This window comes from Oncorhynchus keta, chromosome 10 (genome assembly GCF_023373465.1).
Source record: "Oncorhynchus keta strain PuntledgeMale-10-30-2019 chromosome 10, Oket_V2, whole genome shotgun sequence".
Lineage (NCBI taxonomy): Eukaryota > Metazoa > Chordata > Actinopteri > Salmoniformes > Salmonidae > Oncorhynchus > Oncorhynchus keta.
In genome coordinates this window covers 82,629,495-82,656,282 of record NC_068430.1, presented here as the reverse complement: position 1 = coordinate 82,656,282, position 26,788 = coordinate 82,629,495, and the positions used below count along the sequence as shown (strand labels likewise).

At 52.8% G+C, this 26,788-nt stretch overlaps 1 protein-coding gene and 2 long non-coding RNA genes across 3 annotated transcripts in view; all 3 read left to right on the top strand.

Moving 5' to 3' along the window:
- Positions 1-26,788, top strand: part of LOC127931973 (bromodomain-containing protein 4-like) — a 103,154-nt gene that overhangs the window by 48,680 nt on the left and 27,686 nt on the right. Inside the window, 13 exon segments of the mRNA XM_052526131.1 lie at positions 8,339-8,497; positions 12,004-12,132; positions 14,270-14,344; positions 15,343-15,563; positions 15,858-15,958; positions 16,115-16,375; positions 20,089-20,181; positions 22,487-22,906; positions 23,761-24,857; positions 24,859-25,198; positions 25,850-25,947; positions 26,102-26,210; positions 26,368-26,501. Of these exon segments, the coding sequence (XP_052382091.1) occupies positions 8,339-8,497; positions 12,004-12,132; positions 14,270-14,344; positions 15,343-15,563; positions 15,858-15,958; positions 16,115-16,375; positions 20,089-20,181; positions 22,487-22,906; positions 23,761-24,857; positions 24,859-25,198; positions 25,850-25,947; positions 26,102-26,210; positions 26,368-26,501 (3,237 nt within the window).
- Positions 13,165-13,992, top strand: LOC127932572 (uncharacterized). The gene is made up of 3 exons (XR_008145998.1): positions 13,165-13,215; positions 13,451-13,491; positions 13,574-13,992. It is a non-coding gene; the product is annotated as an uncharacterized LOC127932572 (long non-coding RNA).
- LOC127932575 (uncharacterized) lies at positions 16,477-18,079 on the top strand. The gene is made up of 4 exons (XR_008146002.1): positions 16,477-16,522; positions 17,010-17,059; positions 17,210-17,255; positions 17,828-18,079. It is a non-coding gene; the product is annotated as an uncharacterized LOC127932575 (long non-coding RNA).

The window sequence follows — 26,788 nt, the reverse complement described above, 5'->3', positions numbered from 1 at the left end:
GGACAGGTATTATTCTGTCTAATACCAGGGTTAAAACAGTGGGGGGTGTCTGTCCGTCCAGGGTATTATCTGTCCGTACCAGAGGTTAAAACAGTGGGGGGCAGTCTGTCCCAGGGTATTATTCTGTCTAATACCAGGGTTGTGTCTGTCTGTCCAGGGTTGTGTCTGTCTGGGTTGTGTCTGTCTGTCCAGGGTTGTGTCTGTCTGTCCAGGGTTGTGTCTGGGTTGTGTCCAGGGTCTGTCCTGTCTGTCCAGGGTTGTGTCTGTCTGTCCAGGGTTGTGTCTGTCTGTCCAGGGTTGTGTCTGTCTGTCCAGGGTTGGGTGTCCAGGGTTGTGTCTGTCTGTCCAGGGTTGTGTCTGTCTGTCCAGGGTTGTGTCTGTCTGTCCAGGGTTGTGTCTGTCTGTCCAGGGTTGTGTCTGTCTGTCCAGGGTTGTGTCTGTCTGTCCAGGGTTGTGTCTGTCTGTCCAGGGTTGTGTCTGTCTGTCCAGGGGTGTCTGTCTGTCCAGGGTTGTGTCTGTCTGTCCAGGGTTGTGTCTGTCTGTCCAGGGTTGTGTCTGTCTGTCTGTCCAGGGTTGTGTCTGTCTGTCCAGGGTTGTGTCTGTCTGTCCAGGGTTGTGTCTGTCTGTCCAGGGTTGTGTCTGTCTGTCCAGGGTTGTGTCTGTCAGGGTTGTCCAGTCCAGGGTTGTGTCTGTCTGTCCAGGGTTGTGTCTGTCTGTCCAGGGTTGTGTCTGTCCGTCCAGGGTTGTGTCTGTCTGTCCAGGGTTGTGTCTGTCCGTCCAGGGTTGTATCTGTCCATCCAGGGTTGTCTGTCTGTCCAGGGTTGTGTCTGTCTGTCCAGGGTTGTGTCTGTCTGTCCAGGGTTGTGTCTGTCTGTCCAGGGTTGTGTCTGTCTGTCCAGGGTTGTGTCTGTCTGTCCAGGGTTGTGTCTGTCTGTCCAGGGTTGTGTCTGTCTGTCCAGGGTTGTGTCTGTCTGTCCAGGGTTGTGTCTGTCTGTCCAGGGTTGTGTCTGTCTGTCCAGGGTTGTGTCTGTCTGTCCAGGGTTGTGTCTGTCTGTCCAGGGTTGTGTCTGTCTGTCCAGGGTTGTGTCTGTCTGTCCAGGGTTGTGTCTGTCCGTCCAGGGTTGTGTCTGTCTGTCCAGGGTTGTGTCTGTCTGTCCAGGGTTGTGTCTGTCTGTCCAGGGTTGTGTCTGTCTGTCCAGGGTTGTGTCTGTCTGTCCAGGGTTGTGTCTGTCTGTCCAGGGTTGTGTCTGTCTGTCCAGGGTTGTGTCTGTCTGTCCAGGGTTGTGTCTGTCCGTCCAGGGCCAGGGTTGTGTCTGTCCGTCCAGGGTTGTGTCTGTCCATCCAGGGTTGTGTCTGTCTGTCCAGGGTTGTGTCTGTCCGTCCAGGGCCAGGGTTGTGTCTGTCTGTCCAGGGTTGTGTCTGTCTGTCCAGGGTTGTGTCTGTCTGTCCAGGGTTGTGTCTGTCTGTCCAGGGTTGTGTCTGTCTGTCCAGGGTTGTGTCTGTCTGTCCAGGGTTGTGTCTGTCTGTCCAGGGTTGTGTCTGTCCGTCCAGGGTTGTGTCTGTCTGTCCAGGGTTGTGTCTGTCTGTCCAGGGTTGTGTCTGTCTGTCCAGGGTTGTGTCTGTCCGTCCAGGGTTGTGTCTGTCCGTCCAGGGTTGTGTCTGTCCGTCCAGGGTTGTGTCTGTCTGTCCAGGGTTGTGTCTGTCCGTCCAGGGTCCAGGGTTGTGTCTGTCTGTCCAGGGTTGTGTCTGTCGTCCAGGGCTAGGGTTGTGTCTGTCTGTCCAGGGTGTGTCTGTCTGTCTGTCCAGGGTTGTGTCTGTCTGTCCAGGGTTGTGTCTGTCCGTCCAGGGCCAGGGTTGTGTCTGTCTGTCCAGGGCCAGGGTTGTGTCTGTCTGTCCAGGGTTGTGTCTGTCCGTCCAGGGTTGTGTCTGTCTGTCCAGGGTCCAGGGTCTGTCCAGGGTTGTGTCTGTCCGTCCAGGGCCAGGGTTGTGTCTGTCCGTCCAGGGTCAGGGTCTGTCCAGGGTTGTCTGTCTGTCCAGGGTTGTGTCTGTCCGTCCAGGGCCAGGGTTGTGTCTGTCTGTCCAGGGTTGTGTCTGTCTGTCCAGGGTTGTGTCTGTCTGTCCAGGGTTGTGTCTGTCTGTCCAGGGTTGTGTCTGTCTGTCCAGGGTTGTGTCTGTCTGTCCAGGGTTAGGGTTGTGTCTGTCTGTCCAGGGTTGTGTCTGTCTGTCCAGGGTTGTGTCTGTCTGTCCAGGGTTGTGTCTGTCTGTCCAGGGTTGTGTCTGTCTGTCCAGGGTTGTGTCTGTCTGTCCAGGGTTGTGTCTGTCTGTCCAGGGTTGTGTCTGTCTGTCCAGGGTTGTGTCTGTCCTGTCCAGGGTTGTGTCTGTCTGTCCAGGGTTGTGTCTGTCCGTCCAGGGTTGTGTCTGTCTGTCCAGGGTTGTGTCTGTCTGTCCAGGGTTGTGTCTGTCTGTCCAGGGTTGTGTCTGTCTGTCCAGGGTTGTGTCTGTCTGTCCAGGGTTGTGTCTGTCTGTCCAGGGTTGTGTCTGTCTGTCCAGGGTTGTGTCTGTCTGTCCAGGGTTGTGTCTGTCTGTCCAGGGTTGTGTCTGTCTGTCCAGGGTTGTGTCTGTCTGTCCAGGGTTGTGTCTGTCTGTCCAGGGTTGTGTCTGTCTGTCCAGGGTTGTGTCTGTCTGTCCAGGGTTGTGTCTGTCTGTCCAGGGTTGTGTCTGTCTGTCCAGGGTTGTGTCTGTCTGTCCAGGTTGTGTCTGTCTGTCCAGGGTTGTGTCTGGGTCCAGGGTTGTGTCTGTCTGTCCAGGGTTGTGTCTGTCTGTCCAGGGTTGTGTCTGTCTGTCCAGGGTTGTGTCTGTCTGTCCAGGGGGTTGTGTCTGTCCGTCCAGGGTTGTGTCTGTCTGTTGTGTCTGTCTGTCCAGGGTTGTGTCTGTCTGTCCAGGGTTGTGTCTGTCTGTCCAGGGTTGTGTCTGTCTGTCCAGGGTTGTGGGTCCAGGGTTGTGTCTGTCTGTCCAGGGTTGTCCAGGGTCTGTCTGTCCAGGGTTGTGTCTGTCTGTCCAGGGTTGTGTCTGTCTGTCCAGGGTTGTGTCTGTCTGTCCAGGGTTGTGTCTGTCTGTCCAGGGTTGTGTCTGTCCAGGGTTGTCTGTCCAGGGTTGTGTCTGTCTGTCCAGGGTTGTGTCTGTCTGTCCAGGGTTGTGTCTGTCCAGGGGGTTGTCCAGGGTTGTGTCTGTCCGTCCAGGGTTGTGTCTGTCTGTCCAGGGTTGTGTCTGTCTGTCCAGGGCCAGGGTTGTGTCTGTCTGTCCAGGGTTGTGTCTGTCTGTCCAGGGTTGTGTCTGTCTGTCCAGGGTTGTGTCTGTCCGTCCAGGGTTAGGGTTGTGTCTGTCTGTCCAGGGGTTTGTGTCTGTCCGTCCAGGGTTCCAGGGTTGTGTCTGTCTGTCCAGGGTTGTGTCTGTCTGTCCAGGGTTAGGGTTGTGTCTGTCCGTCCAGGGTTGTGTCTGTCCGTCCAGGGCCAGGGTTGTGTCTGTCCGTCCCAGGGTTGTGTCTGTCTGTCCAGGGTTGTGTCTGTCTGTCCAGGGTTGTGTCTGTCTGTCCAGGGTTGTGTCTGTCTGTCCAGGGTTGTGTCTGTCTGTCCAGGGTTGTGTCTGTATATCAGAGTGTGTCTGTCTGTCTGTCTGTCTGTATATCAGAGTGGTTGGGTTGTCTGTCTGTATATCAGAGTGGTTGGTCTGTCTGTCAGAGTGGTTCTGTCTGTATATCAGAGTGGTTGGGTTGTCTGTCTGTATATCAGAGTGGTTGGGTGTCTGTCTGTATATCAGAGTGGTTGGGTCGTCTGTCTGTATATCAGAGTGGTTGGGTCGTCTGTCTGTATATCAGAGTGGTTGGGTTGTCTGTCTGTATATCAGAGTGGTTGGGTTGTCTGTCTGTATATCAGAGTGGTTGGGTTGTCTGTCTGTATATCAGAGTGGTTGGGTTGTCTGTCTGTATATCAGAGTGGTTGGGTCGTCTGTCCGTATATCAGAGTGGTTGGGTCGTCTGTCTGTATATCAGAGTGGTTGGGTCGTCTGTCTGTATATCAGAGTGGTTGTCGTCTGTCTGTATATCAGAGTGTCGTCTGTCTGTATATCAGAGTGGTTGGGTCGTCTGTCTGTATATCAGAGTGGTTGGGTCGTCTGTCTGTATATCAGAGTGGTTGGGTCGTCTGTCTGTATATCAGAGTGGTTGGGTCGTCTGTCTGTATATCAGAGTGGTTGGGTCGTCTGTCTGTATATCAGAGTGGTTGGGTCGTCTGTCTGTATATCAGAGTGGTTGGGTCGTCTGTCTGTATATCAGAGTGGTTGGGTTGTCTGTCTGTATATCAGAGTGGTTGGGTCGTCTGTCTGTATATCAGAGTGGTTGGGTTGTCTGTCTGTATATCAGAGTGGTTGGGTCGTCTGTCTGTATATCAGAGTGGTTGGGTCGTCTGTCTGTATATCAGAGTGGTTGGGTCGTCTGTCCGTATATCAGAGTGGTTGGGTCGTCTGTCCGTATATCAGAGTGGTTGGGTCAGAGTGGTTCTGTCTGTATATCAGAGTGGTTGGGTCGTCTGTCTGTATATCAGAGTGGTTGGGTTGTCTGTCTGTATATCAGAGTGGTTGGGTTGTCTGTCTGTATATCAGAGTGGTTGGGTTGTCTGTCTGTATATCAGAGTGGTTGGGTCGTCTGTCTGTATATCAGAGTGGTTGGGTTGTCTGTCTGTATATCAGAGTGGTTGGGTTGTCTGTCTGTATATCAGAGTGGTTGGGTTGTCTGTCTGTATATCAGAGTGGTTGGGTCTGTCTGTATATCAGAGTGGTTGGGTCTGTCTGTATATCAGAGTGGTTGGGTTGTCTGTCTGTATATCAGAGTGGTTGGGTCGTCTGTCTGTATATCAGAGTGGTTGGGTTGTCTGTCTGTATATCAGAGTGGTTGGGTTGTCTGTCTGTATATCAGAGTGGTTGGGTTGTCTGTCTGTATATCAGAGTGGTTGGGTTGTCTGTCTGTATATCAGAGTGGTTGGGTTGTCTGTCTGTATATCAGAGTGGTTGGGTTGTCTGTCTGTATATCAGAGTGGTTGGGTTGTCTGTCTGTATATCAGAGTGGTTGGGTTGTCTGTCTGTATATCAGAGTGGTTGGGTCGTCTGTCTGTATATCAGAGTGGTTGGGTCGTCTGTCTGTATATCAGAGTGGTTGGGTTGTCTGTCTGTATATCAGAGTGGTTGGGTCGTCTGTCTGTATATCAGAGTGGTTGGGTTGTCTGTCTGTATATCAGAGTGGTTGGGTTGTCTGTCTGTATATCAGAGTGGTTGGGTTGTCTGTCTGTATATCAGAGTGGTTGGGTTGTCTGTCTGTATATCAGAGTGGTTGGGTTGTCTGTCTGTATATCAGAGTGGTTGGGTTGTCTGTCTGTATATCAGAGTGGTTGGGTCGTCTGTCTGTATATCAGAGTGGTTGGGTTGTCTGTCTGTATATCAGAGTGGTTGGGTTGTCTGTCTGTATATCAGAGTGGTTGGGTTGTCTGTCTGTATATCAGAGTGGTTGGGTCTGTCTGTCTGTATATCAGAGTGGTTGGGTTGTCTGTCTGTATATCAGAGTGGTTGGGTCGTCTGTCTGTATATCAGAGTGGTTGGGTTGTCTGTCTGTATATCAGAGTGGTTGGGTTGTCTGTCTGTATATCAGAGTGGTTGGGTTGTCTGTCTGTATATCAGAGTGGTTGGGTTGTCTGTCTGTATATCAGAGTGGTTGGGTCGTCTGTCTGTATATCAGAGTGGTTGGGTTGTCTGTCTGTATATCAGAGTGGTTGGGTTGTCTGTCTGTATATCAGAGTGGTTGGGTTGTCTGTCTGTATATCAGAGTGGTTGGGTCGTCTGTCTGTATATCAGAGTGGTTGGGTTGTCTGTCTGTATATCAGAGTGGTTGGGTTGTCTGTCTGTATATCAGAGTGGTTGGGTTGTCTGTCTGTATATCAGAGTGGTTGGGTTGTCTGTCTGTATATCAGAGTGGTTGGGTTGTCTGTCTGTATATCAGAGTGGTTGGGTTGTCTGTCTGTATATCAGAGTGGTTGGGTTGTCTGTCTGTATATCAGAGTGGTTGGGTTGTCTGTCTGTATATCAGAGTGGTTGGGTCGTCTGTCTGTATATCAGAGTGGTTGGGTTGTCTGTCTGTATATCAGAGTGGTTGGGTCGTCTGTCTGTATATCAGAGTGGTTGGGTTGTCTGTCTGTATATCAGAGTGGTTGGGTTGTCTGTCTGTATATCAGAGTGGTTGGGTCGTCTGTCTGTATATCAGAGTGGTTGGGTCGTCTGTCTGTATATCAGAGTGGTTGGGTTGTCTGTCTGTATATCAGAGTGGTTGTCTGTCTGTATATCAGAGTGTCTGTCTGTATATCAGAGTGGTTGGGTCGTCTGTCTGTATATCAGAGTGGTTGGGTCGTCTGTCTGTATATCAGAGTGGTTGGGTCGTCTGTCTGTATATCAGAGTGGTTGGGTTGTCTGTCTGTATATCAGAGTGGTTGGGTGTCTGTCTGTATATCAGAGTGGTTGGGTTGTCTGTCTGTATATCAGAGTGGTTGGGTTGTCTGTCTGTATATCAGAGTGGTTGGGTTGTCTGTCTGTATATCAGAGTGGTGGTATATCAGAGTGGGTCGTCTGTCTGTATATCAGAGTGGTTGGGTTGTCTGTCTGTATATCAGAGTGGTTGGGTTGTCTGTCTGTATATCAGAGTGGTTGGGTCGTCTGTCTGTATATCAGAGTGGTTGGGTTGTCTGTCTGTATATCAGAGTGGTTGGGTCGTCTGTCTGTATATCAGAGTGGTTGGGTTGTCTGTCTGTATATCAGAGTGGTTGGGTTGTCTGTCTGTATATCTGTCTGTATATCAGAGTGGTTGGGTCGTCTGTCTGTATATCAGAGTGGTTGGGTTGTCTGTCTGTATATCAGAGTGGTTGGGTTGTCTGTCTGTATATCAGAGTGGTTGGGTTGTCTGTCTGTATATCAGAGTGGTTGGGTTGTCTGTCTGTATATCAGAGTGGTTGGGTTGTCTGTCTGTATATCAGAGTGGTTGGGTCGTCTGTCTGTATATCAGAGTGGTTGGGTCGTCTGTCTGTATATCAGAGTGGTTGGGTTGTCTGTCTGTATATCAGAGTGGTTGGGTTGTCTGTCTGTATATCAGAGTGGTTGGGTTGTCTGTCCGTATATCAGAGTGGTTGGGTCGTCTGTCTGTATATCAGAGTGGTTGGGTCGTCTGTCTGTATATCAGAGTGGTTGGGTTACAGCTGACAACACATTTCTCATATGGATTAATAAAGTCTTCTTTCCTCTGCCTTCGTTTTCCTTCCTTTTTCCTCTGTCTTCCTCTGTCTCTGTCTTCCTCTGTCTCTGTCTCCGTCTTCCTCTGTCTCTGTCTTCCTCTGTCTCTGTCTTCCTCTGTCTCTGTCTTCCTCTGTCTCTGTCTTCCTCTGTCTCTGTCTTCCTCTGTCTCCCTCTCCTCCGTCTCCCTCTCCTCCGTCTCCCTCTCCTCCGTCTCCCTCTCCTCTCTCTCCCTCTCCTCTGTCTCCCTCTCCTCTGTCTCCCTCTCTTCTGTCTCCCTCTCCTCTGTCTCCGTCTCCCTCTCCTCCCCTCTTCCCCTCTCCCTCTCCTCTGTCTCCCTCTCCTCTGTCTCCCTCTCTTCTGTCTCCCTCTCTTCTGTCTCCCTCTCTTCTGTCTCCCTCTCTTCTGTCTCCCTCTCCTCCGTCTCCCTCTCTTCTGTCTCCCTCTCCTCTGTCTCCCTCTCCTCTGTCTCCCTCTCTTCTGTCTCCCTCTCTTCTGTCTCCCTCTCCTCTGTCTCCGTCTCCCTCTCCTCCCCTCTTCCCCTCTCCTCTGTCTCCCTCTCCTCTGTCTCCCTCTCCTCTGTCTCCCTCTCTTCTGTCTCCCTCTCCTCTGTCTCCGTCTCCCTCTCCTCCCCTCTTCCCCTCTTCCCCTCTCCTCTGTCTCCCTCTCCTCTGTCTCCGTCTCCCTCTCCTCCCCTCTTCCCCTCTCCTCTGTCTCCCTCTCCTCTGTCTCCGTCTCCCTCTCCTCCCCTCTTCCCCTCTCCTCTGTCTCCCTCTCCTCTGTCTCCGTCTCCTCCCCTCTTCCCCTCTCCTCTGTCTCCCTCTCCTCTGTCTCTGTCTCCCTCTCCTCCCCTCTTCCCCTCTCCTCTGTCTCCCTCTCCTCTGTCTCCGTCTCCCTCTCCTCCCCTCTTCCCCTCTCCTCTGTCTCCCTCTCCTCCCCTCTTCCCCTCTCCTCTGTCTCCCTCTCCTCTGTCTCCGTCTCCCTCTCCTCCCCTCTTCCCCTCTCCTCCTCATTCTAGGAGCAGCTGCTGTTCTGTGGCGGTCTTATCAGAGACATGTTGTCTAAGAAACACATTGCGTACGCGTGGCCCTTCTACAAGCCTGTCGACGCGCACGCCCTCGGCCTCCACGACTACCACCACATCATCAAACACCCTATGGACCTCGGAACCGTCAAGGTGAGCTCATCAAAAGTGGACCCTCACTCACTCATTGTTAATTTAGATGAGTGATGATGTCATCAGCAGTGGACCTCCCAGCTGTCTGACAGGAAGACCAGACAGACCGTAGAGGAACTTCTATCTGCTCCTCCTATAGATCTGAATGCATTGAAGGTGTAGCACCAGGGGGTTCTGGGTAATACAGTGAAGGTTTAGCACTAGGGGATTCTGGGTAATAAATTGAAGGTGTAGCATCAGGGGGTTCTGGGTAATACATTGAAGGTGTAGCACCAGGGGGTTTTTGGTAATACATTGAAGGTGTAGCATCAGGGGTTTCTTGGTAATACATTGAAGGTGTAGCACCAGGGGGTTCTGGGTAATACATTGAAGGTGTAGCACCAGGGGGTTCTGGGTAATACATTGAAGGTGTAGCATCAGGGGGTTCTGGGTAATACATTGAAGGTGTAGCACCAGGGGGTTCTGGGTAATACATTGAAGGTGCAACACCAGGGGGTTCTGGGTAATACATTGAAGGTGTAGCATCAGGGGGTTCTGGGTAATACATTGAAGGTGTAGCACCAGGGGGTTCTGGGTAATACTTTGAAGGTGTAGCACCAGGGGGTTCTGGGTAATACATTGAAGGTGCAACACCAGGGGGTTCTGGGTAATACATTGAAGGTGCAACACCAGGGGGTTCTGGGTAATACATTGAAGGTGTAGCACCAGGGGGTTCTGGGTAATACATTGAAGGTGCAGCACCAGGGGGTTCTGGGTAATACATTGAAGGTGCAACACCAGGGGGTTCTGGGTAATACATTGAAGGTGCAACACCAGGGGGTTCTGGGTAATACATTGAAGGTGTAGCACCAGGGGGTTCTGGGTAATACATTGAAGGTGCAGCACCAGGGGGTTCTAGGTAATACATTGAAGGTGTAGCACCAGGGGGTTCTGGGTAATACATTGAAGGTGCAGCACCAGGGGGTTCTGGGTAATACATTGAAGGTGCAACACCAGGGGGTTCTGGGTAATACATTGAAGGTGCAACACCAGGGGGTTCTGGGTAATACATTGAAGGTGCAACACCAGGGGGTTCTGGGTAATACATTGAAGGTGCAACACCAGGGGGTTCTGGGTAATACATTGAAGGTGCAACACCAGGGGGTTCTGGGTAATACATTGAAGGTGTAGTATCAGGGGGTTCTGGGTAATACATTGAAGGTGTAGCACCAGGGGGTTCTGGGTAATACATTGAAGGTGTAGCACCAGGGGGTTCTGGGTAATACATTGAAGGTGTAGCACCAGGGGGTTCTGGGTAATACATTGAAGGTGCAACACCAGGGGGTTCTGGGTAATACATTGACGGTGTAGCACCAGGGGGTTCTGGGTAATACATTGAAGGTGTAGCACCAGGGGTTTCTTGGTAATACATTGAAGGTGCAACACCAGGGGGTTCTGGGTAATACATTGAAGGTGTAGCACCAGGGGGTTCTGGGTAATACATTGAAGGTGTAGCACCAGGGGGTTCTGGGTAATACATTGAAGGTGTAGCATCAGGGGGTTCTGGGTAATACATTGAAGGTGTAGCACCAGGGGGTTCTGGGTAATACATTGAAGGTGCAACACCAGGGGGTTCTGGGTAATACATTGAAGGTGTAGCATCAGGGGGTTCTGGGTAATACATTGAAGGTGTAGCACCAGGGGGTTCTGGGTAATACTTTGAAGGTGTAGCACCAGGGGGTTCTGGGTAATACATTGAAGGTGCAACACCAGGGGGTTCTGGGTAATACATTGAAGGTGCAACACCAGGGGGTTCTGGGTAATACATTGAAGGTGTAGCACCAGGGGGTTCTGGGTAATACATTGAAGGTGCAGCACCAGGGGGTTCTGGGTAATACATTGAAGGTGCAACACCAGGGGGTTCTGGGTAATACATTGAAGGTGCAACACCAGGGGGTTCTGGGTAATACATTGAAGGTGTAGCACCAGGGGGTTCTGGGTAATACATTGAAGGTGTAGCACCAGGGGGTTCTGGGTAATACATTGAAGGTGCAGCACCAGGGGGTTCTAGGTAATACATTGAAGGTGTAGCACCAGGGGGTTCTGGGTAATACATTGAAGGTGCAGCACCAGGGGGTTCTGGGTAATACATTGAAGGTGCAACACCAGGGGGTTCTGGGTAATACATTGAAGGTGCAACACCAGGGGGTTCTGGGTAATACATTGAAGGTGCAACACCAGGGGGTTCTGGGTAATACATTGAAGGTGCAACACCAGGGGGTTCTGGGTAATACATTGAAGGTGCAACACCAGGGGGTTCTGGGTAATACATTGAAGGTGTAGTATCAGGGGGTTCTGGGTAATACATTGAAGGTGTAGCACCAGGGGGTTCTGGGTAATACATTGAAGGTGTAGCACCAGGGGGTTCTGGGTAATACATTGAAGGTGCAGCACCAGGGGGTTCTGGGTAATACATTGAAGGTGCAACACCAGGGGGTTCTGGGTAATACATTGAAGGTGCAACACCAGGGGGTTCTGGGTAATACATTGAAGGTGCAACACCAGGGGGTTCTGGGTAATACATTGAAGGTGTAGTACCAGGGGGTTCTGGGTAATACATTGAAGGTGTAGCACCAGGGGGTTCTGGGTAATACATTGAAGGTGTAGCACCAGGGGGTTCTGGGTAATACATTGAAGGTGTAGCACCAGGGGGTTCTGGGTAATACATTGAAGGTGTAGCACCAGGGGGTTCTGGGTAATACATTGAAGGTGCAGCACCAGGGGGTTCTGGGTAATACATTGAAGGTGTAGCACCAGGGGGTTCTGGGTAATACATTGAAGGTGTAGCACCAGGGGTTTCTTGGTAATACATTGAAGGTGTAGCACCAGGGGGTTCTGGGTAATACATTGAAGGTGTAGCACCAGGGGGTTCTGGGTAATACATTGAAGGTGTAGCACCAGGGGGTTCTGGGTAATACATTGAAGGTGTAGCACCAGGGGGTTCTGGGTAATACATTGAAGGTGCAGCACCAGGGGGTTCTGGGTAATACATTGAAGGTGTAGCACCAGGGGGTTCTGGGTAATACATTGAAGGTGCAGCACCAGGGGGTTCTGGGTAATACATTGAAGGTGTAGCACCAGGGGGTTCTGGGTAATACATTGAAGGTGCAACACCAGGGGGTTCTGGGTAATACATTGAAGGTGTAGCACCAGGGGGTTCTGGGTAATACATTGAAGGTGTAGCATCAGGGGGTGTTTATGTTTTCACCAGGCGTATCGGAATTCGGTAAGAAGGACATGCTGTTGTATCCTCTGGTTGCATGTTCTGTTAGATGAATTACCGTCATCTAAATGTGATTTGTGTCATTCTGAGCACCGTGGCTGGACGCCCTAATGGGTTATACACCCAATGCATATGGATCCGGCACCACAGTTTTCCTAACTGAAGCCCTGCTTCTCACATCCTGGTTGTGTTAATTGGTAACCGTGTCTCTGTCCCCTCACCGTGTGAGTGTTTGTTCCCTCAGGATAAGCTGGACAGCAGGCAGTACAGAGATGCTCAGCACTTTGCTGCTGATGTCCGGTTGATGTTCTCCAACTGTTACAAATACAACCCCCCAGACCATGACGTGGTCAATATGGCACGCAAACTACAGGTAAACTACACAGAGTGGTTGCTATGACATGCAAACTACACAACATGGTTGCTATGGCACGCAAGCTACAGGTAAACTACACAACATGGTTGCTATGGCACGCAAGCTACAGGTAAACTACACAACATGGTTGCTATGACATGCAAACTACACAACATGGTTGCTATGGCACACCAACTACAGGTAAACTACACAACATGGTTGCTATGGCACGCAAACGACAGGTAAACTACACAGCATGGTTGCTATGGCACGCAAACTACAGGTAAACTACACAGCATGGTTGCTATGACATGCAAACTACACAACATGGTTGCTATGGCACGCAAGCTACAGGTAAACTACACAACATGGTTGCTATGGCACGCAAACTACAGGTAAACTACACAGCATGGTTGCTATGGCACACAAACTACAGGTAAACTACACAACATGGTTGCTATGGCACGCAAACTACAGGTAAACTACACAACATGGTTGCTATGGCACACAAACTACAGGTAAACTACACAACATGGTTGCTATGGCACACAAACTACAGGTAAACTACACAGCATGGTTGCTATGGCACAAACTACACAACAGGTGCAAACTACACAACATGGTTGCTATGGCACGCAAACATACAGGTAAACAGGTAAACACAACATGGTTGCTATGGCACGCAAACTACAGGTAAACTACACAACATGGTTGCTATGACATGCAAACTACACAACATGGTTGCTATGGCACGCAAGCTACAGGTAAACTACACAACATGGTTGCTATGGCACACCAACTACAGGTAAACTACACAACATGGTTGCTGTGGCACGCAAACGACAGGTAAACTACACAGCATGGTTGCTATGGCACGCAAACTACAGGTAAACTACACAGCATAGTTGCTATGACATGCAAACTACAGGTAAACTACACAGCATGGTTGCTATGGCACGCAAACTACAGGTAAACTACACAACATGGTTGCTATGGCAAACACACAACATGGTTGCTAGGTAAACTACACAACATGGTTGCTATGGCACGCAAACTACAGGTAAACTACACAGCATGGTTGCTATGGCACGCAAACTACAGGTAAACTACACAACATGGTTGCTATGACATGCAAACTACAGGTAAACTACACAGCATGGTTGCTATGGCACGCAAACTACAGGTAAACTACACAACATGGTTGCTATGACATGCAAACTACACAACATGGTTGCTATGGCACACAAACTACAGGTAAACTACACAACATGGTTGCTATGGCACACAAACTACAGGTAAACTACACAACATGGTTGCTATGGCACGCAAACGACAGGTAAACTACACAGCATGGTTGCTATGGCACACAAACTACAGGTAAACTACACAACATGGTTGCTATGGCACACAAACTACAGGTAAACTACACAGCATGGTTGCTATGGCACACAAAATACAGGTAAACGACACAGCATGGTTGCTATGGCACGCAAACTACAGGTAAACTACACAGCATGGTTACTATGACATGCAAACTACACAACATGGTTGCTATGGCACGCAAGCTTCAGGTATAATGCAACACAGCAGATACACAACTAAACAAACTACAGGTATAATGCAACACAGCAGATACACAACTAAACAAACTACAGGTGAACAACTACAACACAACTGACAATCATAACAAACAAAAAATACAACCAACCAACATGCACTTTCAGACAAATGACAGGTGTCAACATAAACAGTGTTGAATGGATGAATGATGAACTACAAATCTCACAGTGCCACGGACTAAAGTTCCCATGGTTCATTGCTCTGACCGCTCTCAATTCAAGGGGCTTTGTTGGCATGGGAAACATATGTTAACATTGACAAAGCATGGTTGCTTTCAGCATGGTTGCTATGGCACACAGTAAACTACACAACATGGTTGAGCATGCAAACTACAGGCTATGGCACAGCAAAATGGTTACAAAATGCCAGATGAGCTTGAGGTATAAGCAACACAGCAGATACACAACTAAACAAACTACAGGTATAACCCAACCCACCATCTCACAACTAAACAAACTACAGGTGAACACCCTCCACCCCTCCCCAATCATAACAAACAAAAAATACAAATGCACTTCCTCGATGACAAATCCAGGTGTCGGAATCAGAATCCTCTGAGGGAGGTTTGGAACACGAGAGATCACAGAGACTGGCTGAACTACAGGAACAGGTGAGGGGGTGAAGGGGTCTCCCGAGGGTGAAGGGGCCTCCCGAGGGTGAAGGGGCCTCCCGAGGGTGAAGGGGTCTCCCGAGGGTGAAGGGGTCTCCCGAGGGTGAAGGGGTCTCCCGGGGTGAAGGGGTCTCCCGGGGGTGAAGGGGTCTCCCGGGGGTGAAGGGGTCTCCCGAGGGTGAAGGGGTCTCCCGAGGGTGAAGGGGGGTGAAAGGAGGTCAAGAAACCCCTCCCCAGGAAGGATAACCCCTCTCTGTTGACCCTCCACCCACCCAAAGAGAAAGAATAACCCCCTTCTCCTAAGATGACAGGCTGAGGAAAAGAAAATCCTCTGAGGGAGGCAGAACAGAGAGATCACAGAGACTGGCTGAACTACAGGAACAGGTGAGGGGGGGTGAAGGGTCTCCCGAGTGAAGGGGGAGGGTGAAGGGGTCTCCCGAGGGTGAGAGGGGAGAGGAGAGGGTGAAGGAAGGGGGTGAAGGAGGCCTCCCGAGGGAAGGGGCCTCACAGAAGGGTAAAAGAAGAGAGGAAGGAAAGGGGTGGAGAAGAGAAGAAGGAAGGAATAAAACACTGGTTGACAGGGACCCACCCAAAGAGAAAGGAAGGGGGTAAGAGAAGAGGAAGGAAGGGGTAGAGAAAAGAAAAGAAGAGAGGCAGAGAGGAAGGAAGGGGAGTAGAGAGAGAGAGGAAGGAAGGGGGTAGAGAGAGAGAGGAGAGGAAGGGGTAGAGAGAGAGAGGAAGGAACCTGGGAGAGGATAAAAGAGAGAGAGGAAGAAGAGAGGAGAGAGGAGAGAGAGAGAGAGAGGAAGGAGGGGTGGAGAGAGAGAGAGAGAGAAGGAAGGGGTGAGAGAGAGAGAGAGAGGAAGGGAGGGGGAGAGAGAGAGAGAGAGAGAGAGAGAGAGAGAGAGAGAGAGAGAGGAAGGAAGGGGGTGGAGAGAGTGAGAGAGAGAGAGCTGTGTTTCTCTCTTAACATCCTCCTGTGTGTGTGTGTCCTACAGCTCAAAGCTGTTCACGAACAGCTGGCCGCTCTGTCCACGCCCCAGGCCACCAAGCCCAAGAGAAAAGAGAGGGAGAAGGAGAAGAATAAAGACAAGTTCAAGAAGAAGATAGGAGGGGAGGAGCCACCGGAGATCCCGCCCCCTGCCATCCTCCAGCCAATCAGAAAGAGCAAAAACAGCAAGGAGCTGGTGACCACGCCCAAGAAGATCAAGAAACCGAGGTAGGATGGCTGGAGAGAAGCCCAGGTAGGATGGCTGGAGAGAAGCCCAGGTAGGATGGCTGGAGAGAAGCCCAGGTAGGATGGCTGGAGAGAAGCCCAGGTAGGATGGATTGAGAGAAGCCCAGGTAGGATGGATTGAGAGAAGCCCAGGTAGGATGGATGGAGAGAAGCCCAGGTAGAGAAATCTGGGTAGGATCCATAAACCCAGGATGGACAATGGAGATTTCTGATTGATTAATAATTTCTCTCTGACACGCTCTGTCAACTCGCTCTCAACTCTCTCTTTCTCCGCAGTAAGAAAGGAAGTATGAAGAGCAGTCGTCTGGGCGCCCCACATCAGACCGGCTCCACCCCCCTTGCCCCCTCAGCCTCGCTGGAGGCAGGAGATGACATGAGTGAGTGAGTGAGTGAGTGAGTGAGTGAGTGAGTGAGTGAGTGAGTGAGTGAGTGAGTGAGTGAGTGAGTGAGTGAGTGAGAGAGAGATTTTGTAAGATATATAAAAAAATAGATATATATTTTCAAAAATGTTAATGTATTTGTCTGTGTCCCAGGTGTGTTTGTGGGCGGGGCAGCTGACAGGTGTAAGCCAATGTCCTACGAGGAGAAACGCCAGCTCAGTCTGGACATCAATAAACTGCCCGGCGACAAGCTGGGCCGCGTCGTCCACATCATCCAATCACGAGAGCCATCGCTCAAGAACACCAACCCAGACGAGATAGAGATCGACTTTGAGACGCTGAAACCCTCGACGCTCCGAGAGCTGGAGACATATGTCTGGACCAGCCTTAGAAAGAAGAAGAAATCACAACCAGGTAAGAGAGGTGGGGAGGGAGGGAGAGAAGGAGAAATCACAGCCAGGTAAGAGAGGTGGGGAGGGAGGGAGAGAAGGAGAAATCACAGCCAGATAAGAGAGGTGGGGAGGGAGAGAGAGAAGGAGAAATCACAGCCAGGTAAGAGAGGTGGGGAGGCAGAGAGAGAGAAGGAGAAATCACAGCCAGGTAAGAGAGGTGGGGAGGGAGAGAGAGAGAAGGAGAAATCACAGCCAGATAAGAGAGGTGGGGAGGGAGGGAGAGAGAAGGAGAAATCACAGCCAGGTAAGAGAGGTGGGGAGGGAGGGAGAGAGAAGGAGAAATCACAGCCAGGTAAGAGAGGTGGGGAGGAGAGAGAGAGAGAAGGAGAAATCACAGCCAGGTAAGAGAGGTGGGGAGGGAGAGGAGAGAGAAGGAGAAATCACAGCCAGGTAAGAGAGGTGGGGAGGGAGAGAGAGAGAGAAGGAGAAATCACAGCCAGGTAAGAGAGGTGGGGAGGGAGAGGGAGAGAGAAGGAGAAATCACAGCCAGGTAAGAGAGGTGGGGAGGGAGAGAGAGAAGGAGAAAATCACAACCAGATAAGAGAGATGGGGAGGGAGAGAGAGAGAGAAGGAGAAATCACAGCCAGGTAAGAGAGGTGGGGAGGGAGAGAGAGAGAGAAGGAGAAATCACAGCCAGGTAAGAGAGGTGGGGAGGGAGAGGAGAGAGAGAAGGAGAAATCACAGCCAGGTAAGAGAGGTGGGTGGGGAGGGAGAGAGAGAAGGAGAAATCACAGCCAGATAAGAGAGGTGGGGAGGGAGAGAGAGAGAGAGGAGAAATCACAGCCAGGTAAGAGAGGTGGGGAGGGAGAGAGAGAAGGAGAAATCACAGCCAGGTAAGAGAGGTGGGGAGAGAGAGAGAGAAGGAGAAATCACAGCCAGATAAGAGAGGTGGGGAGGGAGAGAGAGAAGGAGAAATCACAGCCAGGTAAGAGAGGTGGGGAGGGGGAGAGAGAGAAGGAGAAATCACAGCCAGGTGAGAGAGGTGGGGAGGGAGAGAGAGAAGGAGAAATCACAGCCAGGTAAGAGAGGTGGGGAGGGGAGAGAGAGAAGGAGAAATCACAGCCAGGTGAGAGAGGTGGGGAGGGAGAGAGAGAGAAGGAGAAATCACAGCCAGGTAAGAGAGGTGGGGAGGGGAGAGAGAGAAGGAGAAATCACAGCCAGGTAAGAGAGGTGGGGAGGGAGAGAGAGAGAAGGAGAAATCACAGCCAGGTAAGAGAGGTGGGGAGGAAGAGAGAGAGAAGGAGAAATCACAGCCAGGTAAGAGAGGTGGGGAGGGAGAGAGAGAGAGAAGGAGAAATCACAGCCAGGTAAGAGAGGTGGGGAGGGGGAGAGAGAGAGAGAAGGAGAAATCACAGCCAGGTAAGAGAGGTGGGGGGAGAGAGAGAGAAGGAGAAATCACAGCCAGGTAAGAGAGGTGGGGAGGGAGAGAGAGAGAGAAGGAGAAATCACAGCCAGGTAAGAGAGGTGGGGAGAGAGAGAGAGAGAAGGAGAAATCACAGCCAGGTAGAGAGGTGGGGAGGGAGAGAGAGAGAGAAGGAGAAATCACAGCCAGGTGAGAGAGGTGGGGAGGGAGAGAGAGAGAAGGAGAAATCACAGCCAGGTGAGAGAGGTGGGGAGGGAGAGAGAGAGAAGGAGAAATCACAGCCAGGTAAGAGAGGGGGGAGGAGAGAGAGAGAAGGAGAAATCACAGCCAGGTAAGAGAGTGGGGGGGGGGGAGAGAGAGAGAGAGAGAAGGAGAAATCACAGCCAGGTAAGAGAGGTGGGGAGGGAGAGAGAGAGAAGGAGAAATCACAGCCAGGTAAGAGAGGTGGGGGGGAGAGAGAGAGAGAAGGAGAAATCACAGCCAGGTAAGAGAGGTGGGGAGGGGGAGAGAGAGAGAGAAGGAGAAATCACAGCCAGGTAAGAGAGGTGGGGAGGGGGAGAGAGAGAGAGAAGGAGAAATCACAGCCAGGTAAGAGAGGTGGGGAGGGAGAGAGAGAAGGAGAAATCACAGCCAGGTAAGAGAGGTGGGGAGGGAGGGAGAGAGAAGGAGAAATCACAGCCAGGTAAGAGAGGTGGGGAGGGAGGGAGAGAGAGAAGGAGAAATCACAGCCAGGTAAGAGGTGGGGAGGTGGGGAGGGAGAGAGAGAAGGAGAAATCACAGCCAGGTAAGAGAGGTGGGGAGGGAGAGAGAGAGAAGGAGAAATCACAGCCAGGTAAGAGAGGTGGGGAGGGAGGGAGAGAGAGAGAAGGAGAAATCACAGCCAGGTAAGAGAGATGGGGAGGGAGGAGAGAGAAGGAGAAATCACAGCCAGGTAAGAGAGGTCACAGCCAGGGAGAGGTGGGGAGAGAGAGAGAAGGAGAAATCACAGCCAGGTGTGAGAGGGGGGGGGAGGGAGAGAGAGAAGGAGAAATCACAGCCAGGTAAGAGAGGTGAGGGGGGGAGGGAGAGAGAGAAGGAGAAATCACAGCCAGGTAAGAGAGGTGGGGAGGGAGAGAGAGAAGGAGAAATCACAGCCAGGTAAGAGAGGTGGGGAGGGAGAGAGAGAGAAGGAGAAATCACAGCCAGGTAAGAGAGGTGGGGAGGGAGAGAGAGAGAAGGAGAAATCACAGCCAGGTAAGAGAGGTGGGGAGGAGGGAGAGAGAGAGAGAAGGAGAAATCACAGCCAGGTAAGAGAGAGTGGGGAGGGAGAGAGAGAGAGAAGTGAGAAATCACAGCCAGGTAAGAGAGGTGGGGAGGTGAGAGAGAGAGAGAAGGAGAAATCACAGCCAGGTAAGAGAGTTGGGGAGGGAGAGAGAGAGAGAAGGAGAAATCACAGCCAGGTAAGAGAGGTGGGGAGGGAGGGAGAGATCCAGGAGAAATCACAGCCAGGTAAGAGAGGTGGGGAGGGAGAGAGGAGAGAAGGAGAAATCACAGCCAGGTAAGAGAGGTGGGGAGGGACCCAGAGGGAGAAGAGTAAACCCATCCAGGGAGAGAGATCATCAGGGAGAGAGAGTTAACCCATCCAGGGGAGAAATACAGCCAGGGAAGAGAGGTGGGGAGGGAGGGAGAGAAGGAGAAATCACAGCCAGGTAAGAGAGGTAACCCATCCAGGGGAGAGAGTTAGAGAAGGAGAAATCACAGCCAGGGAAGAGAGGTGGGGAGGAGTTAACCCAGAGGGAGAGAGAGAAATCCCAGCCAGGAGAGAGAGTTAACTCATCCAGGTCAACTGGGGAGAGAGAGTTAACCCATCCAGGGGAGAAGTTAACCCATCCAGGGAGAGAGTTAACCCATCCACTGGGGAGAGAGAGACCCAAGGAGAAATCACAGCCAGGAGAGAGAGGTGGGGAGGGAGGGAGAGAGTTAACCCATCCAGGGGAGAAAACCCAGCCAGGGAAGAGAGGTGGGGGATCCAGGAGAGAGGAGAAATCTCAGCCAGGTAAGAGAGGTGGGGAGGGAGAGAGAGTTAGACCCATCCAGGAGAAATCACAGCCAGGTAAGAGAGGTGGGGAGGGAGAGAGTTAACCCAAGGGAGAAATCACAGCCAGGTAAGAGAGTTAAGGGGAGGGAGAGAGAGTTAACCCATCCAGGGAGAGAGAGTTAACCCATCCAGGGAGAGAGAGTTAACCCATCCAGGGAGAGAGAGTTAACCCATCCAGGGAGAGAGAGTTAACCGATCCAGGGAGAGAGTGTTAACCCATCCTGTGTGTGTGAAGCAGTAGAGAAGGCTCTGGAGGTGACCAGTGTGATGAAGATGAAGACAGGATCTTCATCAGGCAGCAGTGACTCCTCTGACAGCGACGACACGGGTAACACACACGACACTGCACACACACGGCTCATAATACATCGTTTCAGTGGGGGTATCAGCAGCTCTCAGTCAACTGGTTGAAGCAGCTCTCAGTCAACTGGTTGTGAAGCAGCTCTCAGTCAACTGGCTGTGAAGCAGCTCTCAGTCAACTGGTTGTGAAGCAGCTCTCAGTCACTCCAGGAAGCAGCTCTCAGTCAACTGGTTGTGAAAGCTCCAGTCAACTGGGTGAAGCAGCTCTCAGTCAACTGGTTGTGAAAGCTCTCAGTCAACTGGTTGGAAGCAGCTCTCAGTCAACTGGTTGTGAAGCAGTTCTCAGTCAACTGGCTGTGAAGCAGCTCTCAGTCAACCCATCCAGAGAGCTCTCAGTTAACCCATCCAGGGAGTGAAGCAGCTCTCAGTCAACTGGCTGTGAAACTCTCAGTCAACTGGTTGTGAAGCAGCTCTCAGTCAACTGGTTTGAAGCAGCTCTCAGTCAACTGGTTTGAAGCAGCTCTCAGTCCTGGTGTGTGAAGCAGCTCTCAGTCAACTGGCTGTGAAGCAGCTCTCAGTCAACTGGTTGTGAAGAGCTCTCAGTCAACTGGCTGTGAAGCAGCTCTCAGTCAAGACAGCAGCTCTCAGTCAACTGGCTGTGAAGCAGCTCTCAGTCAACTGGTTGTGAAGCAGCTCTCAGTCAACTGGTTGTGAAGCAGCTCTCAGTCAACTGGTTGAAGCAGCTCTCAGTCAACTGGTTGTGAAGCAGCTCTCAGTCAACTGGTTTGAAGCAGCTCTCAGTCAACTGGCTGTGAAGCAGCTCTCAGTCAACTGGTTGTGAAGCAGCTCTCAGTCAACTGGTTGTGAAGCAGCTCTCAGTCAACTGGTTGTGAAGCAGCTCTCAGTCAACTGGTTGTGAAGCAGCTCTCAGTCAACTGGTTGTGAAGCAGCTCTCAGTCAACTGGTTGTGAAGCAGCTCTCAGTCAACTGGCTGTGAAGCAGCTCTCAGTCAACTGGTTGTGAAGCAGCTCTCAGTCAACTGGTTGTGAAGCAGCTCTCAGTCAACTGGTTGTGAAGCAGCTCTCAGTCAACTGGTCAACTGGTTGTGAAGCAGCTCTCAGTCAACTGGTTGTGAAGCAGCTCTCAGTCAACTGGTTGTGAAGCAGCTCTCAGTCAACTGGTTGTGAAGCAGCTCTCAGTCAACTGGTTGTGTAGCAGCTCTCAGTCAACTGGTTGAAGCAGCTCTCAGTCAACTGGCTGTGAAGCAGCTCTCAGTCAACTGGTTGTGAAGCAGCTCTCAGTAGAATGACAGAATGCATTAGGGATTTGTGCATCTTTCTGAAGAAGTAAAGCCTGTTTCTGTGTGCCTGTTGTTGTGTAGCTAGTTACCATGGAGGAGACAGGTAGCGTGGAGGAGACGGGTAGCGTGGAGGAGACGGGTAGCGTGGAGGAGACGGGTAGCGTGGAGGAGACGGGTAGCGTGGAGGAGACGGGTAGCGTGGAGGAGACGGGTAGCGTGGAGGAGACGGGTAGCGTGGAGGAGACGGGTAGCGTGGAGGAGACGGGTAGCGTGGAGGAGACGGGTAGCGTGGAGGAGACGGGTAGCGTGGAGGAGACGGGTAGCGTGGAGGAGACGGGTAGCGTGGAGGAGACGGGTAGCGTGGAGGAGACGGGTAGCGCGGAGGAGACGGGTAGCGCGGAGGAGACGGGTAGCGCGGAGGAGACGGGTAGCGCGGAGGAGACGGGTAGCGTGGAGGAGACGGGTAGCGTGGAGGAGACGGGTAGCGCGGAGGAGACGGGTAGCGCGGAGGAGACGGGTAGCGCGGAGGAGACGGGTAGCGCGGAGGAGACGGGTAGCGCGGAGGAGACGGTAGCGCGGAGGAGACGGGTAGCGCGGAGGAGACGGGTAGCGCGGAGGAGACGGGTAGCGCGGAGGAGACGGGTAGCGCGGAGGAGACGGGTAGCGTGGAGGAGACGGGTAGCGTGGAGGAGACGGGTAGCGTGGAGGAGAGGTTATTGTAGTTATTATAGACGATTGGCTACTTTCACCTCTTTCCACTCCTCCCCTGATCTGGGCCAATAGTTTTTCCGTTCGGCCAGTAGCTTTCAGTTGGCGCTGGCCCGGTGTGCTGCTGGGAAATTGACCTAAATGTCAAGCCCTGTACACACATCATTTTCATTATGTTGTCTCTCTCTCTCTCCCGCTCTCTCCTGCTCTCTCTCTCCTGCTCTCTCTCTCCTGCTCTCTCTCTCTATCTCTCTCTCTCTCTCTCTCTCTCTCTCTCTCTCTCTCTCTCTCCTGCTCTCTCTCTCCTCTCTCCTCTCTCTCTTAGGGCTGGCCCCCCAGCAGCAAAAGTCCTCCTCTAGCAATATATACTGTAAGAGACCCCACCAGTCCAGCAGGGGCGGGGTCAGCATCACTGCCCCTCTGGACCCCTCCTCCTTCCCCCAGACCCCCCTAGTTCAGTCCAAACCCCCCCAGCAGCAGCATCAACACCCCTTCGCCCCCCCTCCTCCTCCCTCCATCCCCACTGTCCCTGTGACCTCTCTGGACTCCTCTTTGACCTTTGACCCCCTAGCTCACTTCCTGGCCCCGCATCTGAGCCAGCAGGTGGGGGAGCCCCCCCGTAATGAACTGGGGGCCCCTGCCGCCGGACCCCCCCACCTCAACGCTACCAACACACACACCTCTGAGAGCACACAGCCCTTCCTCAACCAGCAGGCCGTCATGCCCTCCGTCATGCTCTCCCCAGGTATGTGGATGAACACATTTCTACACTTTTCTACACATTTCTACACTTCATTGTGTCGAGGGGTTTTGGTTTTAATGAAACATTTCGATTTTTAGAAATATAATTTATTTCTGTACTTTTTTGTCTTTTTGTCCCTCTCCCCCCATTCTCATCTCTTTCTCTCTCCTCCCTCCCTCCCTTCTCTCTCTCCTCCCTCCCTTCTCTCTCTCCTCCCTCCCTTCACTCTCTCCTCCCTCCCTTCTCTCTCTCTTCCCTCCCTTCTCTCTCTCCTCCCTCGCTCCCTTCTCTCTCTCCTCCCTCGCTCCCTTCTCTCTCTCCTCCCTCCCTCTCCTCCCTCCCTCCCCCTCCCCTTCTCTCTCTCTTCCCTCCCTCGCTCCCTCCCTCTCTCTCTCCTCCCTCCCTCCCTCGCTCCTCTCTCTCTCCCCTCCCTCCCTCCTCCCCCTCCCTCCTCCCTCCCTCCCTCCTCCCTCCCTCCCTCCCTCCCTCCCTCCCTCCCTCCCTCCCCTCCCTCCCTCCCTCCCTCCCTCCCTCCCTCCCTCCCTCCCTCCCTCCCTCCCTCCCTCCATCCCTCTCTCCTCCCTCCATCCTCTCCTCCCTCCCTCCCTCCGTCCCCTCTCTCTCCTCCCTCCCTTCTCTCCCTCCTCCCTCCCTCCTCTCGCTCCTCCCTCCCTCCTCTCGCTCCTCCCTCCCTCCTCTCGCTCCTCCCTCCCTCCTCTCGCTCCTCCCTCCCTTCTCTCTCTCGCTCCTCCCTCCCTTCTCTCTCTCTCGCCTCCCTCCCTTCTCTCTCTCTCTCGCCTCCCTCCCTTCTCTCTCTCTCCTCCCTCCTCTCTCTCCCCCCTCCCTCCTCTCTGTAGCACTCCACAACGCTCTCCCCCAGCAGCCGTCCCGCCCCAGCAACCGAGCGGCCGCCAAACCCCCTCAGCCTCCCCCCTCCTCCCTCTCCACCCCCTCCACTCCTCCTCCCCCCCAGCCCTCCCTCCACATTCCCCAACCGTCCTTCCCCCGCCCTTGTGTCCCCTCTCCCCCCACCCCCCACGGAATCCTGGGGGTCTCGGCCCAACCCCCTCAAGCCCTATTTGAGGACGACGAGGAGGCCGTGCCCACTAACTCTGAAACCCCTCCCCTCCCGCTCAGCCAGGTGCACATGTACCTGCAGTCGTCTCGGCCCCCGGCACACATACACCCCCACACACAGTCTCCTGTGCGGGTCCAGTCTCAGCTCATGTCCCGGGCCCCGGCCCACACACAGTCTCCTGGGGGGGTCCAGTCCCGGGCCCCGGCCCACATACAGTCTCCTGGACGGGTCCAGTCTCAGCTCATGTCCCGGGCCCCGGCCCACACACAGTCTCCTGGGGGGGTCCAGGCCCGGGCCCCGGCCCACATACAGTCTCCTGGGCGGGTCCAGTCTCAGCTCATGTCCCGGCCTCCGGCCCACACACAGTCTCCTGAGCGGGTCCAGTCCCGGGCCCCGGCCCACATACAGTCTCCTGGGCGGGTCCAGTCCCGGGCCCCGGCCCACATACAGTCTCCTGGGCGGGTCCAGTCCCGGGCCCCGGCCCACATACAGTCTCCTGGGCGGGTCCAGTCCCGGGCCCCGGCCCACATACAGTCTCCTGGGCGGGTCCAGTCCCGGGCCCCGGCCCACATACAGTCTCCTGGGCGGGTCCAGTCCCAGCCCCCGCCCCACACACAGTCTCCTGGGCGGGTCCAGTCTCAGCTCATGTCCCGGCCCCCGGCCCACACACAGTCTCCTGGGGGTCCAGTCTCGGCCCCCGGCCCACACACAGTCTCCTGGGCGGGTCCAGTCCCGGGCCCCGGCCCACATACAGTCTCCTGGGGGGGTCCAGACTCGGCCCCCGGCCCACACACAGTCTCCTGGGGGGGTCCAGTCTCGGCCCCCGGCCCACACACAGTCTCCTGGGGGGGTCCAGTCTCGGCCCCCGGCCCACACACAGTCTCCTGGGCGGGTCCATTCTCAGCTCATGCAGGCCATGCAGACTCAGTCACAGGCAGCGGCCGCTCCAACCCAGCAACAGCAGAGGCTCGCAACACCTTCTCACTCACACCCTCACTCACACCCTCACTCACACCCTCATACACACCCTCACACACACCCTCACTCACACCCTCATACACACCCTCACTCACACCCTCACGCACACATGCAGCAGGCGGGACAGGGGATGTCGTTCCCCCAGCAACAGAGCACCATGCACCTGGCACAGAAAGGGATCAAGCAGATACTACATCCACAACCATCACCACGGATCACAACTGAGCCTTTCAACACAGGTAGGAGAGATAATACACACACAGACAGACACACAGGCAGACAGACAGGCAGACAGATAGACAGGCAGATAGGCAGACAGGCAGACAGGCAGGCTGGCAGACAGACAGACACAGACAGACACAGACAGACACAGACAGACAGACAGACAGACAGACAGACCTAACCCTGTATACAGGCAGACAGGCAGGCAGGCAGACAGGCAGGCAGGCAGACACCCACTAGAGGGATTCTTGGATCCCGAAAAAGGAAGATCTGAACCGAATTGGATCCGTGTCCCGTTCGACACAGACAGGATATATCCAAGTCGATTTGGATCCGAGGTGGACCAGATCCGACCCAAAGCATGTCCGAGATGAAGGAGAATCGGATCCAAATTGGGTCGGATCTGTATCAGATTAAACATGGGTCTTCATTGCTGCTCAAAGCCACAGGACTGTTTTGACGTCATGATTTATGCTTTTGACTGAACCAACTGCCACATGTACCACGTGATATATAGAGGATATTTATTTTCATTAATATAGTATTGGATCTGGTCGGTATTTGACATATGTTCAGACTGTTTGGATCTCAGCTAATCAGGTTCGGGTATATCTGTGAAGACCTCTACCCCACTCATTTCCATACTGGCGTTTCTCCTGTTGTGATAGGTCCTCTGAGGGAGAGCCCCTCCCCTCTGATGATACATTCTCCCCAGATGCCTCATTGCCCACCAATGAGACAGTCCCCTTCCCAGCCCAAGAAACCTGTGAGTACACAAAGAGAGTGTGTGTGTACATTGTGTGTGTTTGTGTACTGTACATTGTGTGTGTGTTAACTCTGTGATCTCTCTAGAACCAGGGGGGATTAGGGGTTAAAGAGGACCTGTGTATGTGTGTGTTAACCCTGTGTGTTCACTGCAGAACCAAAGGGTGAAAGAGGAGAAGCCGCTCCCCTCCCCGGTGCTACCCCCCTCCCCTTTCAGCCCCACCCAGCGACACCACAAACCACAAGACAACAAACACACACACAGTGAGTACACACACCTGGCTCTGTAAGAAGCGTTAGGGAGAGAGCGGGAGAGATTTGTCTGTGTCTCTCTCTGCCTCGACGGTAGAGTGTCTCTATTTTAGAGTTTCTTCACAGTCAATAGGTCACCTGAATCGACCGATTTAATTGACTCCTGCAGGATCAGATGTGAAGCTATTGGACAGTTCTCGTCCTGGGCTCCGCCTCCCGGACTCCCCGGCCCCTCCCCCTTCCCATCAGGACAGCAAACTGAAGCAGGAGGCTAAAACCCCCGTCACCGCCAAGAAGACACAGGTGAGTCAGAATCATACTAGAACAAAGCATCTAGATTCAGTACTTCATTTAAAGGAGCAGTTTCCTTTTTTATATGTAAAGGGTCCATGTGATTTCACATGTTTTTGAGAAACCTGAGCAAATCACTTCCTCGAGCTCTGATACAAACATCAACAAAGGCTTCAAAAACACCCAAATAGGAAACAGATCACTTCCTCATCCTCGTTGTGTAGTATATGGGGGGGTCCTGAAAAAAACACCAACAAAAGGCTCCAAAAACACCCAAACATGTCCTTTAATAAAAGGAC